General features: G+C 39.1%; 1 protein-coding gene across 22 annotated transcripts in view; it reads right to left on the reverse strand.

The window, feature by feature from the left end:
• Positions 1-14,741, reverse strand: part of kcnma1a (potassium large conductance calcium-activated channel, subfamily M, alpha member 1a) — a 206,354-nt gene extending 191,613 nt beyond the window's left edge. For 4 of the 22 annotated variants that reach the window (XM_015346309.2, XM_015346299.2, XM_069188901.1 and 1 more), the window contains exon 1: positions 13,549-14,737. In XM_015346309.2, coding sequence (XP_015201795.1) covers positions 13,549-13,839 — 291 coding nt within the window. In that variant the 5' untranslated portion in view covers positions 13,840-14,737. Of the gene's footprint in view, positions 1-13,548 lie in introns of all 22 variants that reach the window. The other 18 variants (XM_069188893.1, XM_069188892.1, XM_069188894.1 and 15 more) reach the window with 7 other exon arrangements.
• Between the last annotated feature and the right edge of the window lie 2,107 nt (positions 14,742-16,848).

The raw sequence follows: 16,848 nt of genomic DNA on the forward strand, positions 1-16,848 counted from the left end.
AGTTCAATATCTACAGTAAGTTACTGAAACAAAACATTTAAAGGGACAACAAATCTTTGCTTTTTCTGCTTAACAGGGTGCTTTTAATAAGGACTCGCTCATAGTGTCTGAGTAATACTCTGCGGAGAACTGAAGATGTTTGTTCGGGGCTACAGGACTTCAGTATTCACGTAATGCTAAGTCCCAGTTAGTTTCCACTGGCCATGTGCTTGTTGACCAGGGGAACATGGAAAAAACCCGTAACAGCGTGAGGCACGTGTCCCAGAGGCCTACGGCATTGCAGCCCACAACCTTGGGAGGATAACTGCCCCTCTGTGAAGAGCTAAATAAAAAATGCAGCCTGTACTCTGGTAATGTTATATACTATGGCACTAATTGTATATTGCTATATATTGCTATACTACAATCTCACTAAAAATACATCAAGCTTCCTTGTGTCAGGACAGGAAAACCACAGTCTGTCTCAAAGAAGAACATAGCATAAATAGAGCTTATTAACAATCACACTAAAATCTAGTTTGCCAAAAATAATGGGGTGAGGGAAAACTCCAACACAAATCCTTAATAAAATATAATTAAAAAGCAATTTATAACAGGAACAAGGAACACCATTTTAAAATCCCTTTGAGGAAAACACTGCAAAACACACTTCATCCCCCACACTTTTATTTTTACAAAAACTAATTTGCAGGAATGAGGTTAGAGAACACAAAATAACTGAGGAAATGAGACCAAATCAGCCTTCTTTTTATAACACCAAACACAACAATAACAGGGCTAAACACTACTGTATTTGTTTAAGTATTTTCCAGAGGGACATTTACAATTTAAACACCTTCTCAAGGGACAGAGCCATGTGGCAAGAAAATGCAGGGATGTACAGTATATAATCAACAAGGTGGAAGCTGCTCTCAAAGCACACAGTGTGGCTACAGAGAGCCCCATACGACTGGCTTCCAACAGGCCACTACGAAGCGCAGATCAGCAGCACCTAGGGGCGTTTCTACTGCAGCCAATAGGCATGTGGATGTGCCCCCCACACCTGTAGGAAATGTGCTTTAAGTAAAACAAACACTCCAAAAATAAAATGGAAAGAGAAAAGTAAAACAGCCTCTGAGACACAGAATAAAAAATAAATTAAAATAAACCTGTAATTAAATACAGTATTAAAATAGCACAAAATAAGTGAGCAAGATGCACCACACTTTAGGACTATAACAACCCCCAATTCTCTTGGCACTGGCAGTAAGTCTTAAGAACAGAAAACTCAATAAAGATTAAAAATAAGGTAGGGCCATTCAGCCCAATTTGCTATTTTAGCTGCTAGCAGCTTATTGATCCATGAATCTCATTATATAGATGTTTCTTCAAGGATCTTAAGGAATTTGCTTCAACAAGTCCTACTGGCAGATTGTTCATTACTCCCACAACCCTTTGTGTAAAGATCTCCACTGGTCTCCTTGGTTCCCATTTTCAGAATGGGTTTAGAAGCTACAGTATACTCTGGATAAACACTCTCATTGTCTTTCAGAAATATTTGTATCAAATCAAGCCACAGTCTCCTGTGTTCAGGACTGAACATATTATATTACTTTATCCTGTCGAACTAAGAAAATCATATTAAGGCCATAACTTATTCTTGTTGTCCTGTTCTCTATTATAGCAACTACAAAGACATCAGTTTGCATACAAGCAGTTGCAAGACAGCACATTTAAATATATTCTGCTCTATTCTAATTCTTAGCATTCAGACATTTTCTGAATAACAATTCTCTAGAATAGTTCCGGACAATACTATCTTTCTGTAAAAAATGCAATATGATGTTGTAAAAATGTAACAAAACTTTAAGCTAAAAATAAAATCAGATTCTCATGAAACTGTTTCCTACTGAAATAGCATTTTTTCTTACAGCAGAATCCATGTTCTTTTTTATTTCCTTATCATTATGAATGCATTCTTCCAAAAAGGATTCAACCCCATGCTTAAATCAAACATGGATTGTTTGTGTAACATAACACAAATCACAAAAAAATAGTTTATACATTATACAGTACAAACAGCAGTTTTGACAGTTTCTGATTTAAAAGCAGTGATTGTTAAATCTTTCATAGGGGTATGTCAGTTTTTGTCTTGATGACAAAGTCAAAAATGAATGAATACTAATTTAAGGTAACTGCCACAATAACTACTCAAATACAATGTATTCTGGAAAACAAACATTCTAACGTTTATCCTAAAAGAAATGGTTTTAACTACAGCACCAGTGCTTTTCTAAAGCAGTTGTCTGTTGCAAGCAGAAAATCCCCCTTAATGTCATGATGAAAGAGGCCAAACAATTACTATAATTGGCAGTGTAGGTATTACTGGAAAAGATGTTTTTGTTCTGCCAAGATTGTCTACTTAACGAGAAAATGAACTAAAGTTGACATTGTTGATCTGAGCTGTTAAAAGTTTCCAGATCCACAAAGGAAGTAAAATGTGCTTTAATAACAATATATAAAGTCCTAAAAAGAGGGGCCATTTGTCCAATTTAGTTCATTTATTGCTTCAGTAAACAGCCAGTTCAAGGATCTCATCCAGCCATTTCAGGAAAGACAATTTTCTGCGAAGAATTGCTTCCATGTTCAGCTTTAATGCACTTTTGCATAGTTTCTATTTAGTTCATATTTCACTGCTGATCATGAAGAAGCGCACAGGATAATACTTTTCAGAAGTTTAAAAACCTAAATCCCACCCGCTTATAGTCTTCTCTGTTCATGACTAAATACTGTCTGTTCCATTCTTCAAGCCTGTTAGGGTAGGTCATTCCTGTGACTCAAGGAAGGTATCTGGTTGCTTGTTTCTGGACTGATTCCAGAGCAGCAATGTCTTTTTTGCATCTTGAATCTTGAAGGAAGTTCAGAACCTTTCGATGCAAATACTGTCCTGGGACTTTGGATTTCTAAATCCCAATGAGCAAAAATGAACTTTTTGAGAGACTTAAAGAAAAATAACTGCCCCTTTCTTGTAATGATTTCATTTGCTTGTGAGTTTACAAACCTCACAGGAAATGTAAATAGAACAGGCTCTTTAATGTAATTAAAGAACAACTACGTGTGTAACAATTTCTGAGCCAGTTCCAAGGTAGATTTTGTAGCTTCTCTCTGCATGGCTAAGATTACAAGCAAAAAAATCCTGCTGTTTCTATACTGTAGTAATCTGAGTACAGTAATTTCTCCTGTGACCTGAACTTTAACCCTGTCCTTTAGAAGTCCAACTTGAGCCTGCTCTGATATTTTCCATTGCTGGAGTGTGTGACACGGCCATATCCTTAAATATGGAACTGATTTGTCAGGGTGTATTGGAATACATAAGGAGGTTTCAATGAAGTCAGTGTGAAGCAGGAAACAGGGTAAGACAAGAACCTGAAGGTCACCGTGCCCCACAGTGTCTCCCCACTTCACCTGGCTGTCATTTCATTTCAGTTTGAATTCATTGGTATTGGTTGAACAAAGCACAGCCCTCACTGATGTACCAAGCCCAGACACCACTTAACATGATTTAATGTTTGGTGCATTGCCAGCATACGCCTTCAAATCCAACTAGCTCGTGCACAGTAAGTGGAGAAGAAAGGCTCAAAAGTCAGAATGCATGACTTGCAGAGCATCTTCAGTCTCATCTTTCAGTTCAGTGATTGTAGAACCCAAGTTCTCCGGCAACAGGAAAGCATATCTGAAAAACGGCAAAGTTCAAGAGAATCGTCCCTTTTGCTTATGACAGTGTTTTAGACCTTTAATGTGACAGAGCAACAGATTGTATAGTTACCAATATATATGGCTGACATTCCTAACCAGAGCAACCAATTTGTATTTATACCCACATATACAGTTTTGTATTTTACTGCAGCAATCTGGGTGAAGTACCTCACTCAATGGTACAAGAGCAGTGTCAGAATCCACTACTTTCTGATTACAAGTTCAGAACCCTGCTTCACACCATTGAAACAAAAGCATGACATAGCACTCTGAACTTTAGTCATGTCCTTTTTTATTGGAAGAGGCTCCAGCAAAATTTGTAAAAGCTTCTTCCAGAAGCACAGGGCCCAAGACTGCGTTATACTCCGCACAAGAAGCCAGTTCATTACAGCACAGATACACAATTCACAGACAGCAATTAATCAAGCTTTTGGGGAGATGAGGAAACTGGAGCACCCTAATAAAATCCACATTGCCATGGGGAGTACACGTCAAACTCCATACTAAGGGCTTCCCAGACCAGAACGGAACATAGGACCCAAAAACTATGTTGCAGCAGAGCTTTCTGTCAAACCTCTGTCACCTGCATGTGAACCCATCCGCTAACTAATAATGTTAACACACATTAACACACCCTTCAAATAATAAAATACTCACATTTCTATTTCTCTCGTGTTCATCAGTATTTAAAACCAATGCTAACAATATGCTAATGAAACTACTGATAAAGAATGACATTGACTCTGACAATGAATATAAATGTATGACAATAGAAGTAATTACTTCAGCTTTTTACAAATTGATTATGCGATGTGTTTTTGTGTTTTTACTGTCTATTCCAGCAGGATTTGGGATATATCAACGTTGACAGATGTACCTCTGAACACATTTTCTGTGGCACCAAATTTTGAAATCTGAGAACATTGCTACTTAGTGTAAGACGTATTAGTTCCAATAAAGATGCATTTCAAATCTGGCCTGTTTTCCTTTGTAGGAACATAAAGTAATTTACTTTGACAAGAATACTTAAAAAAAACATTAACCTTGCTTGAATCAGCAACAAAAATCAATCCTATAATTTTTCAACCTAATGTACTGTTTTTCAAAAGTCCCATGTGTTATGAGTATTATATCAGAAATAAGATACTGCATCCATTTTTCCATAATTCAAAGCCAAATTTTATCTGAAGGCCACCCTCATGAAGATGCATTTGCACAGCATATATGGTATGAAAGCTCTAATGAGCAAGGTAGTTTCTGAAGCGTTTCTAAGTTTGCTTCAGGGCACACACACCTTGCGCAAAGCTGCTGAGATACAGACTAGTTTGAAATTACACACAGAGGTGGTATGCTAGTAGAAATAGACAGGTTAAAGAGCAAGTACAGCAACTCACACATATCTGGCATATTCTATCATAATTAATATATGCCACGGAACAGTAAGAGAGCAAAAATGGATTAGGACCAATGCCTACCCAGTCAATATCTCATAAACAAGATACACTTGATTTCCACTTGATTTCCATTTTCACATAAATTGTAAGCCCATAAATCACACATGGGTGCATCCTGCGCAAACTGTCACTGTTTATTATAGAAAAGACATAACATTTCAAGTAGGGCAAAAAGCTCTTATATATTTGTGTTTTTTTCAGTGGTAACAAGAATGCCTGACATCCATTTTACAACAAATTGTTTACTAATTTTGGTAGGACATCCCTCAAAAAGGGATGTATGAATTTCAAAAAGAAGAACAAGACGTTTGTTTTGCATTCATCAAACTATTGGGTTTAAGAGATTTACTCCTGAGCTGTCCAAGGTACTGAATAGCAGGCTCTGCATTGTTGGAAGTCGTTATCTTCGTGTATTTAATGCAAAATGTGAGATGCAAAAGATAGGCGAGATATCTTTGCAATGCAAAGCCAAGAGTTAAACCGGGTTTCAATTTTAAACAAAAAAACATTCTAAACATGCCAGCCCAGGAAGTCAGCTTCACAGCTTTGAAGAGCAGTTTACAACATCCAGAATAACACTGCACTCCATTATACAACTGATCCCCTCTCTCCCGTCATCACTTCTACTACGGGGCTGTGCAAAACACACCTGGAGGACCGGTGTGTCTTCTGGGTTTCATTCCAGCTCAGCTCTTAACAACCTAAATCAGCTGGTTATTGGCTTAAGCGAAACAAATGATCAGCTTCTCCCAGTTCTTCTGCTGCTGTGTTAAGAGAGGCCCACCAGGACAAGGAGTGGACATCCCTACTGACTCTACTGACTTGTAATATAATGATACTATTATTGCAGAATAAGGGAAATACGTGGACGTATACTGTACATCAATTTCAACTTTTCAGGAAAATCGGCCTTCGAAGAGATTCAACTAATCACAATTAGTAATCCACAAATGCCTAATATACTGTATACCTAGAAATTATTTCCTTCATCTTCAGATGCAAAATTCTACTCTTCAGCTCTGTTTGACCAATTTGTCAATTAGATATGCAAAAACAAAAATTCCCTGTTGAATAGTCTGAATTGCATACAAAAATAGATACATCAGGAAAGCAATTGACTTAATAATGCATGGTAAGTAAAAAACATTAATAGTGTTTTTAGGTTAAATCTCAGTTGCATATTTGGGATGAGTTTAATCACTTCTTCTTTACTGAAGGCAGTCTGTGATTTGACTGTACATTTTGTAACTTTTGTTAACAGCTAAAAGAAGGTTAGAAGGGCTAAACATTTTCCCATTACATTCAATATCAGCATTTTATCACTCTTATACACAGAGAGCTTTAGAGAATGACATTTTAAATGAGCCTGAATCTGTAAGCCTATGACTTTCCATGTGTTTCTTTCCAACATAATCAATTCATAAATGATCATCAAATGAATTTAAATTTCTTCTTCGGGCTTAAAGACATAGTCAGAGACATACGATTTAAATCTGAAAAATTCTCAATCATAAAATTAAAATCTGCTTATTGCCATGTTTCGTTGTGAAACATGTTATACACTTATTGCCATGCTTCATAAATTATTTAGTGATTTCTCAGCCCTTAAACCTAGTGACTATCATTATTATATTAATATGATAATTATTTTTAGTAAAACCCTTAAAATGGTTAATTTTTAAGGGGCATACTTTGAAAAACGAAATCACATCAACATCAATCTTGAGAAAAACTGAATCGTTTAAACCTAGCTGTCACGGACAAGAAGCTGTTTTTACCACTGACAGCAATAATATATAATCCATATCTTTATTGTACACTTGCTTTTTCATATCCATATTACCATTTATTGGAAACAGAGGAAACAGAATGTGGTTATTGGGTTAATAATTTGGAATTTATTAAATACTAAGATAAGCTGGTTTAATTGCAAACACAGAATGTAAAGCACAAGGTACTGTACATACATAATTAATACCACTAAAACAGAAACATTGTGGCAACTTATTTAGTGTTCCAATTAAACTGGTGATTCAAAAGATTTTAGTGGAAATAGTTATTTTTAATTGACATCCCATATGTCTCTATAGACTTGTCATCCTTCTAAACTTTGGTCTCCTACTCACCAGCTCCAGAAAGCACCTGCACATTTTAGCACCGAGCAAATTTAAACAAACATACACAACATATTAAAATAAACAAATGAAACAGTTGCGCCATTCAATTACAAAGACAATTTCAGTAAGTGAAAAATATCCACATTGCCACCGCGGAGCACAGCCTGTGTTGAAAAACTAAACATGTGTGTCACTGGAAAAACAAGCATTAAAAAAAAATTGAAAAGGCTAAAGACAATAAAGCTCAGAAGACGTTGCTGTGAGGAGAGCTCAACCAGGGCAAAATACATCTGCTAATACCCTGAAGGTCAGGGACAAGGTCTTCTTGGATACATGCAGTATCTGCCATTTTCCCACTGCCTCAAGACCTGCCTCTGAAGACAAGGCCATTACGCACATAAGTGCTCAGTGTTGTCTGTCTGTTCCCACTTGACTATTGCCTTTGCTAGGAACTCAAAGGTGGAACTTAATGCCCCATACATCAGGTTATTCTCTGTTGAGGATATGTCAAGGATCTGTGACGTCTACAAACCTGACAGGAGAAAACTGTGCTTGTTATACAAGCAGGAATTTACAGGTGAAGAAAATAAGACAAACGGAGGGGAGTGCCTTGGAAAATGTACGTATGCACACCCACAACCTTGAAAAGGCCTTCTCTCTTCATAGGCCACAAACTGATATATTCAGATTTTCTAAATATAAAATAGTGAAATAGCTTGGGTCATACATACACACATTGTATGAGACAAAGCTGCTACTCTTAAAAGACAGAGAGTTTTTAGTTAGAAATGCACAGAATTAAAAGATTGCTATCATTGCATAAGAACACAGTACAGCAAGCTGGCTCAAACTGGGTGCTGTAGTGGACTGAATCATCTGACCAAATATCGCTTGTTGTAAGCATGTGTCACTGCCCATGGTTTCATCTGTGACTTCCCTTCACATGAGCACTCTTGACATCTCATTTAAAGACAACAACAGCTGAAACCCTTTTAACTTTGAACGGCACACAGTCTGTCATGATCTCATTCCCAATGTACTGACTGAAAGTATGCTAAGCTTTCCACCCTTAAGATACAAAAGAGTATACAAGAGAGCAGAAAACTAGATATGGCGGTAATGGAAAAAAAATAAAACACAAATCCACTAGGGACAAAAATATGCTCACGCACTGGCAATGTTGCCAGCACATGTAGGCTATCACTAACTGGTAACTGGTAATGCAAAATTAAACTCATTCTGAAAAACAAAATTATTATAACTGTTAATTTAATAGTGCAAGTAACGCACAGTTGCTTAATATCAAATATACAGCACACTATTTCTCTAACCTATGTCTGCCTTACGTCTTCAGATATGTAAGCAACAAAAGTTATTTGATACAGTTTTCATATTGAACAAGTGCTTTGCGGGGAATTTAGAAGACTTAAGGATTGTAGCTGCAGAATTTATGAGGCAGAATCTCAGAAAAGAGTCTCCCATTAAAATAAAAAAAACCTTGCTTTACTCTATGTTATCATGAACAAATTGATTCAAGGAGCCATTTCTGTCCAAAGCCGGTCTCGATACGTCTGTAAGGACTCCGGTATTCTTGCAGAGAAAGTTAGATGCACCATATGCGCATGTGGTGTGAAAATTACAGAATCCGACAGAACTTTCTAATGAGTGTCAGCAGCTGCTCCAGGGCTCTGCTCTCACTGCTCTCAGTCCCCAGCACTTTTTCTGGCTGTTGCCAAGCATGCAGGCACAACAGTCTAACAACAACAGACCTCCGGTGGGCCAGTGCTGCCCTGTTCCTGAAACACTCTTCCGCTCGTCGTCCTAGATGCTTAAATATCACAATGCCCTTAATACACCTGATCTTCTGATCATTTACTGGGATTTACCAAAATGCTGTTAGTTAGGCACTGCTTCCATTTTTAAACCTAAACCATGAGTAGCGCTGTCATGTCACTCATTCCTGGAAGATCAGACAAAGCCAAGGCAAGATTCCGATCAACGTCGTCACATTTTTTGCATTGCTTCGTTTGTCTTAAAAAGAAAATGGAAATGCTAGTAAACACTTTGATTATCGGTTTAAATTAAATTGTTATAGGACTTTTCTGAGCGCTCGGTAAAATCACCAGGGAAGGGCAATAAGCACTGAAAACACTTTCAATGCTGCAAATCACAGAGATGCAAGCCCTTTACGACAAAGCCGTACTCTCCCTCTTCAAACCCAGGAACCAGCTGCTTGGATAAATTCTTGTTAGCAGTGTACACATTTTTTCAAATTTATTGCACAACTATTTCCTTTCAGCCGATGTTCTCGGTGAGTAAAACTAGAGGCACGTTTTACCTCGAAAAGCTAGTTTTTCACTTGAAATCTAGAATCAGAGCCAGCCCCAACAGAAAAGTTTAGTCTGCATATGTGCTGGAATTTACCACAACCGTCTCTCGCAGTAATCTGCAGTAATCACTTTTTAACAAACATTATGATGTCTAAAGAGGTCATGATTAAAACGAAACATTCTGTGACATACAGACACTTTGCTAATTAACAGTTTCTGCCACAAGGCTACCTACAATCACATTTTAAAAGCTATCTAATACTTTGTTATCCATTGGCCTCTGTAGAGTTGGAACTCCCTGTTCCTCAGTCCCTGAGGTACAACAGAAACAGTACCAATGTCAGCTCTCAACACCAAGGGCTGTGGACTCAACAAAGAAGGATTTTGCACTCTTTCGGGATCCATCTCATCAAATTGCTGACCACATCCACTGTAGGTACGATTCATGACTTGAACAGTAATACCAATGCTAGCACATCAAATTCATTATTTTGATTACCAGCATTGTACAGACGTCACACAACTGTGAGACAGCACAAAGAAAATGATAAACACACAGCAGGAAAGGGATCACTGCCCAGCCTTTAGAAACAGGCATCACAGCCTTTACAGTGAGATTATGAGACTGATATGGTCAAGTAACAAACTAAACTACTGTGAAATATTAATTAAAACAAACGTTTGTGATTATATGTGACTATCATCCTCATCAGACATTGCGCTGCTTGCCTCTGCACCTTTTCAACCTTAAAACGATACATTATAGAACATTTAAGTTGCTACAATCTCTGAAAGTTATCTGATTTCTATGCAAATTACGTCTTTGTACAGTACATGCAAGTGTAATAGGGCTCAGTGTACCAAGCCAGTTATAGAAGTGATGTCACCCCTCTCTGAAATCTAGACAGTGTAAAACTCGCAGTCGTTTTTTGGGCTAGTGGACTTATCCACTGTCCATGGAGTGGCACTGTGTGTGCTTGGAGCCTGAGAATGACAGGGATAGAATCTCAGCAGAGGCAGGGAGAGCTGCTTTCATCACACCAAGAGCCACTGCTGTATGAATCTTTCAAAAATCAATGGCACATGCCCTCAACAAATTGAGTGAATAACTAAACTAATGCAAGCTGTGGCCAGGAAAGATGACCAGTACTATTCAAAAAGTAAAACAGCTATTAAAAGGCCAAAGATGACATCGTCCTTACTGCATTCCAGTAGAGAGGTCAGACCTAGGATCACCACTGCTTATCTCCAACAGGGGTTACTCTTATTATGGTCCATCCCTGACAACGTTGTTAGAGCATTGACTGGCCACCCCTCAATCTGAAAGAATGCATGCTGCTTCAGTGAAAAAGAGGTCTTGCAATCAGTCATCCATGTATTAAAACATCCCTGCTTGGAAGGACAAGGAATCAGCACCCCAAGGTCACACACAGAGAAGACTCCTTGAGTGGAGAAGGAAGGTTAGGCCAACGACTAATTTTTTTGGACTGAAACCTTTATTTGAAGCCACATATATCTGCGTGCATTTACACAGATGGGAGCTTCACAGGAACAGTCAGGACGTAATACAACTGAAATACGTTGTAATGCAGCTGTGTCTCACCTGGGATTTGAACACATAACCTTTCAGTTTGAGGTGCAGATCCTTGACAACTGCTGCCCCACTAGGCGGGGTTTGGAGAAAGTTGGCCCCTGGTCCGTTTCTTCTATTTCAACAACGAGCCACACAAACCCTTCTGCTAGACACAAGCTACTCTAGACACACCTCCTCCCAGACAGACTTTACAGATGGGTAACAGTGGTAGCAAAATGCTGCCACGTATTTATAAACAGCCTACAAAACTGGAGGCTTGTTATCTTTTCCGATATTCTTAGCAAAAGATACCACATAAAAAGATCATAATCAGATCCCATGTCAGATCATTTGTACAGATGCTGCCGCTGTTGTGTTACTTTTAGCTCTTGTCTCTTCAAAATATGTTGTCCCTGTCTATTTTTCAAAAGGCGATTTTCTGTAAATCAAAGCGGCCTCGATTCTCGTTTAAAAAAACTAAAGCTAAATGTGCAGGCCTCTTTCTGTCTTCCCCGCTTAACCTCTTCTGTTACAACCTGTAGGTGTGAGTTTCAGTAGGATTCCGTCTTTTAATATGCAGCTTGCCCATCCAGGTCATTAAAAGGTAATGAGGAATGGAGACTAAACATTTGTACCTTAGCCTCCAAGGGCTTCGGTGAGAGACATATTAACACACCTCTCCCACCACCCTCATAAAACAGAGAAGCTTTTCCTCTTAGCGTTTATTTGCAGGAGAATTTTAAAATTTAGGTCTTAGAAGTGCTGTGTGCCTAAATGCACATCTTACATAAATTCCCTTATGTTGCTTCATATAAACTTTAATAGAAAATCCCTTAAATCTGCACTTCAATAAAAGGCATTGTGTGATAAAATGGAATTCAATTTTAAAAACAAGCATGGGTTTCTGTTCAATACACAGTCTATGAAATAAACACGCAAACTGCCATTCACTCAAATTGCTTTGGTTCCAAGAAATATTTTTTTTTGCAATATAAATATTATTTCTGTGATATTTGGTGAACTACATTCAAAAACAAAGCAATGCTTTTAGAAAACGAATTCTTTGGAATCTAAAGTGCCACGTTAATAATTTCAGGAATATGGGTTAAAAATTGACTATATACAGAAAATGCCTTATCTTACTTGTGTCATAATGCACTGCTAGCACCACACTGTACAAACAGAGAAGATTATTTGTGCAAGACTGAGCAAGTGTTAGCTTAACATATTATGATGGCTGGGCAAAGTTCTGGTGACATGAAATATCAGTTAACATACATAGTTTACATACTGTAGGTTTTCTTTTCTAATCCATACCTGTCATACTGTGATATAATTCTGACAAAGTGGTTTTGCCCACAGAATTCAATATATCATTCTGAAGGTTAAACTCAAAACATACACTATGAGGAAATTTCGCACAAGGCTACTTTAAAGCATATCCATGTGATTCCTTCAGGCGCTGAAACCATCTCAACAAAAAGAAATCGACCATTGATATACAAGTTATATATGGATAATTTCCAAATAAAGGGGGCAGGAAAAATATTAATTAAAAAAACAGACAGCTGCAGGGTCACTCTTTCCCATTAACTTACATATTCACAGGCTAATGCAATGCAGGATTCTTGTCATATTTTAAGACTAAAGTCTGGCGAAAGAGTAAAAGTATGAAAGGCGTTTTTAAGATTTTGCAACAAATAAAACATTTAATTGAACTGACAAAGGAGCTATCCCACATTTAGTGTAAAAAACAAATTTCCCAGTTGTGACAGCCCAAAAACACAATGGTAGGAAAAGAAATCTCTAGGTATGAAAAACATTAAGCTAATTTCAGATTTGTAATATTGTTATATGTTTATTATTGTTTTACTCCACAATAAAAGATCGTGAATCAACGTGTGTGGCTATTACTCTTAGAAATCACTGGTTTTTATCAATTTTCCAGTCAAAAGAGGAAGGCCTCCTTTATCATCCAGGATTCCAAACCTTTTATTTCCAGGAGCAAACACACACACCGCTTGTTTAAAGAGGGAATAAAGCTGCCTGTTTTTTGTAAGAGGGGTATACGAGGAAAAACAACATTTCCTGCGTTTCCAGAGTCGGGCTTCCGAACAACTATATTTAAAATAAAATGACACCAGAACGCAATATCAATGTCTCCATCATTTGTCCCCAGAGATGGAGGTGGCAGTATTTACGGAAGGTTGAAGAAGTTGAATAATTTGCGTTTGTTACATACTGTAGATTGACGACCCCCACCACCCCCCACTCCCCACCCCACCTCCTCCCAAAAAGGAACATGGGGAATACACCTTCAAAATGACCGCGCGAGTTACCTTGTGTTTGATGTTGCAGTGACAGCACACAGTCCACAGGTACTTGAGAGTCCTCCAGAGAAGGATGATGAAGAGACCCCCGAAGAAAGTCACCATGGAGGAGGCGAGAAAAGCCCACCACATGCGCTGCCCATTGCTATCACAGGGCACGTCTGCGGAGTAAGGGATGATCACTGCATCCATCTTGGACATGTACACCGAGGACGAGTCCGGATTGATATTATTATTGATATTGTTACTCATACTGCTGCTGATGCCTTCAGAGACGTTGCCATCTGCCATAGCTAGCATCCAGAGGCTTTGGCGAGCTCCTCTCGGCACCCCCAACCCCACTCACCAGCCATATTGCTTCAGATATCCTCTTCCCTTCTCAGGATTTCTTTTGCCCCTGTTTTGTTCTAGACCTATCGATTTCCCCTAAAACCTGTGACGCACAGGCGAGCCCCACTTCAAAGCCCGTATATCAAGTCTCTTTCCCTCTGCAAAACGCATTTAAACTCACCCTAATGACGCCTATATGTTTTCGTTTTAAGTCAAGTCGGGCATTTTCCAAACCTTCAGGAGCAATTCCATGTCAGAGAAATCTTCATTTCGCAGCCGTCGCTGCTGCCCAGCTTGTTTTTTTGTGGACTGCTGTGGCTTCTGTATAGTGCTGAAGACAAAGTATATATTTATAAACAGCACTTCAAGCGGCTTGCTTGAGACCTAGCTTTCTTCCATCGAGGCAACAGAGCGCTTGACTGTAAACGATTTCGGTTGCGTAAACACTGCCTTGTCGACAGCCTTCGGGGTTTTCAACGGGGTGAAGATCTCTCGCGTCTGTAGCTGCGCTCCTCGCTGTTGCAGAAACTGGGGCTGGAGAGCGTTTCCCCCCTCCGCAAAGACCGCTCTAGTGTTGATACTGGCGTTCCCATTCACCACCTTCCTCTCGGCCCGTACAGCGCCCAGCTGATCCAGGCTGTCAGATCTGCTGGAAAGATAGCCAGGGGGGATTTACAGGTATCAAGGCGGAGCCAAGCTCGAATAATAGAGATGGACAGACGGCCGGGGATGTTTATTCCAGCAAGCCACTGCTGCTATCTGGAGATCGCTGCGTCCTTGCAATGCGAAGGGCGCGTTCTGGTTTTTACTATTAAAATGGCTTTACGTGCTACGCCGTGTTCTCGTATTCCCTCTACATTCGAGACAACGGTTCGGTGTAATGAGATTTATTTTCAATATTAACGTTTTTCAATCTTACCTTACGGCAGATCTCAGTGACTGGAATACAAAATACAGCAGCTGTACCGCTTTCTAAAGGCGCTGCGGTATCTGTCACATAATCTACAGCTCTCAATAAATGTCTGCAGTCCTATCTGTATGCTGAAAGCGGTACAGGGTTATAAGCGCTTTCATTGGGGTGCTGTCCAGGGAGAAAGAAATTATAATAGTCATAATAACGCATTTTCCGTCGCCGAAAATTTCCAGTGAAAATGGAGACGGGCTGTGTTTTTACAGAAGTGTTTTTTTCAGTAACCTTTTCTTCCACGCTGGCTGAGCACTCAACACTCCACCCACGGAAGGGAAGCCGGTTTTGTGCACTTAAACTTGGAAACCTGTTGAGTGCCCGTAATAGTTTTCGTTTCGAAACTGGTGAAGTTTTTGTACACAAGATAATTGTAATATTCTTAGGCTTATTGTAATTTTGAAAATATATTTTTTGGTGTACCGGTCATTGATAAGGATGATGGTATAGTCAAATCGCCCATAAATATCCATAAAAGATCATTTTTCCCTAGTGTTGGTGACAAATGATAATCTGCTAGACAGTATACGCGTCCGTCCTTTCTATGCAATTGTTAGCCTCCTGAGATACAGGTATCAGTACCAAATGATGGTTAAGAGATAGGACACAGTAACCCACTTTTAAATTAAAATTAGAATAGGGGAACTGCGTTTAGGCGATGCAAGAATCTAGCGCTACAGTACCTGGAAGGTCTGCTGCCATTTTGTACCACCAAGGGCCCGCTGCGTTTGTGTGAACCGTAATAGCTACACCATAACAGATCTGACAGTCCGGCAAACGCCGGTCTGTCGCAGAGATGTGAAGAAAAATGTCGTATCTATCTGAGCAAGGTCCGGTTTCACAGTCTGTGCCGAAATTGGTGTTGATACTATAAACGTATTTCTGGATGACGGGAGAAGGCAGGGAGTAATTAATAACCTACGGATGACCTACAGTATCGTTATCTATAGATCAGTCTGTAGAGGTCTATAGAACATATTAAGGTAACATATACACTACCTATAAAATTCAATAGAACCTGTTAAAACAACTTATAGATTATCTATAGATTTATGTAGAAAAGACCCAGCTCTCTATAGAAACCTTTAGGCCACTTGCACAAGAGTAAAAAAGCCATCTTTAAGGATGCAAACTCCTGGCAGTGTGAATTAAAGGTTTTCTCCACTTTTTTATAATTCTTATCAATCTCTCAAGCCAAATAAAGTGGTTTTCAAATTAGGTGAACAGATGGTTTTAATATCTCTACCCTTTGACTTAATGATGGGCTCAGTTTAAATTCTGGTTTAACAGCTACGGGCAGATATATAGCTGTATGAATAGATAATTGCTTACACTTCCATAGCACTTTTCTGGACACTCCACTCAAAGTTCTTTATAGGTAATGGGAACTCGCCTTCTCCACCACTAATGTGCAGCCCCACCTGGATGATGCGATGGCAGCCATAGTGCACCAGAACGCTCACCACACATCAGCTATCAGTGAGGAAGAGAGCAGAGTAATGAAGCCAATTCATAGATGGGGATTATTAGAAGGCCATGATTGGCAAGGGCCAATGGGAAATTAGGACAGGACGCCAGGATTTTTAATGACCACAGAGAGTTAGGACCTTGGTTTACGTTTCAACCGAAGGATGGCGCCTTTTTACAGTATAGTGTTCCCGTCGCTGTATTGGGGCATTAGGACCCACAGAGACCGAAGAGTGAGAACCCTCTACCGGATTTACTAATACCTCTTCCAGCAGCAACCTTAGTGTTTCCCAGATCTCCCATCCAAGTACTGGCCAGGCTCACACCTGCGGCGCTTCAGTGCGTTGCCAGTTGTGAGTTGCAAGGAGATATGGCTTCCGGATGAAATATATAGATATTATGTACATCACCGATGTCCACTACATTAATATACTATACTATTTAAATACTCATTTAAAACGCTAACAGTTTATTCTTAAAGTTACGACAGTTAATTAGGCTTTACTTTGAATGAAATGCGTAGTTAAATCAGCGGTGTTTACAAAAAT

Source organism: Lepisosteus oculatus, chromosome 4 (assembly GCF_040954835.1).
Source record: "Lepisosteus oculatus isolate fLepOcu1 chromosome 4, fLepOcu1.hap2, whole genome shotgun sequence".
Classification (NCBI taxonomy): domain Eukaryota; kingdom Metazoa; phylum Chordata; class Actinopteri; order Semionotiformes; family Lepisosteidae; genus Lepisosteus; species Lepisosteus oculatus.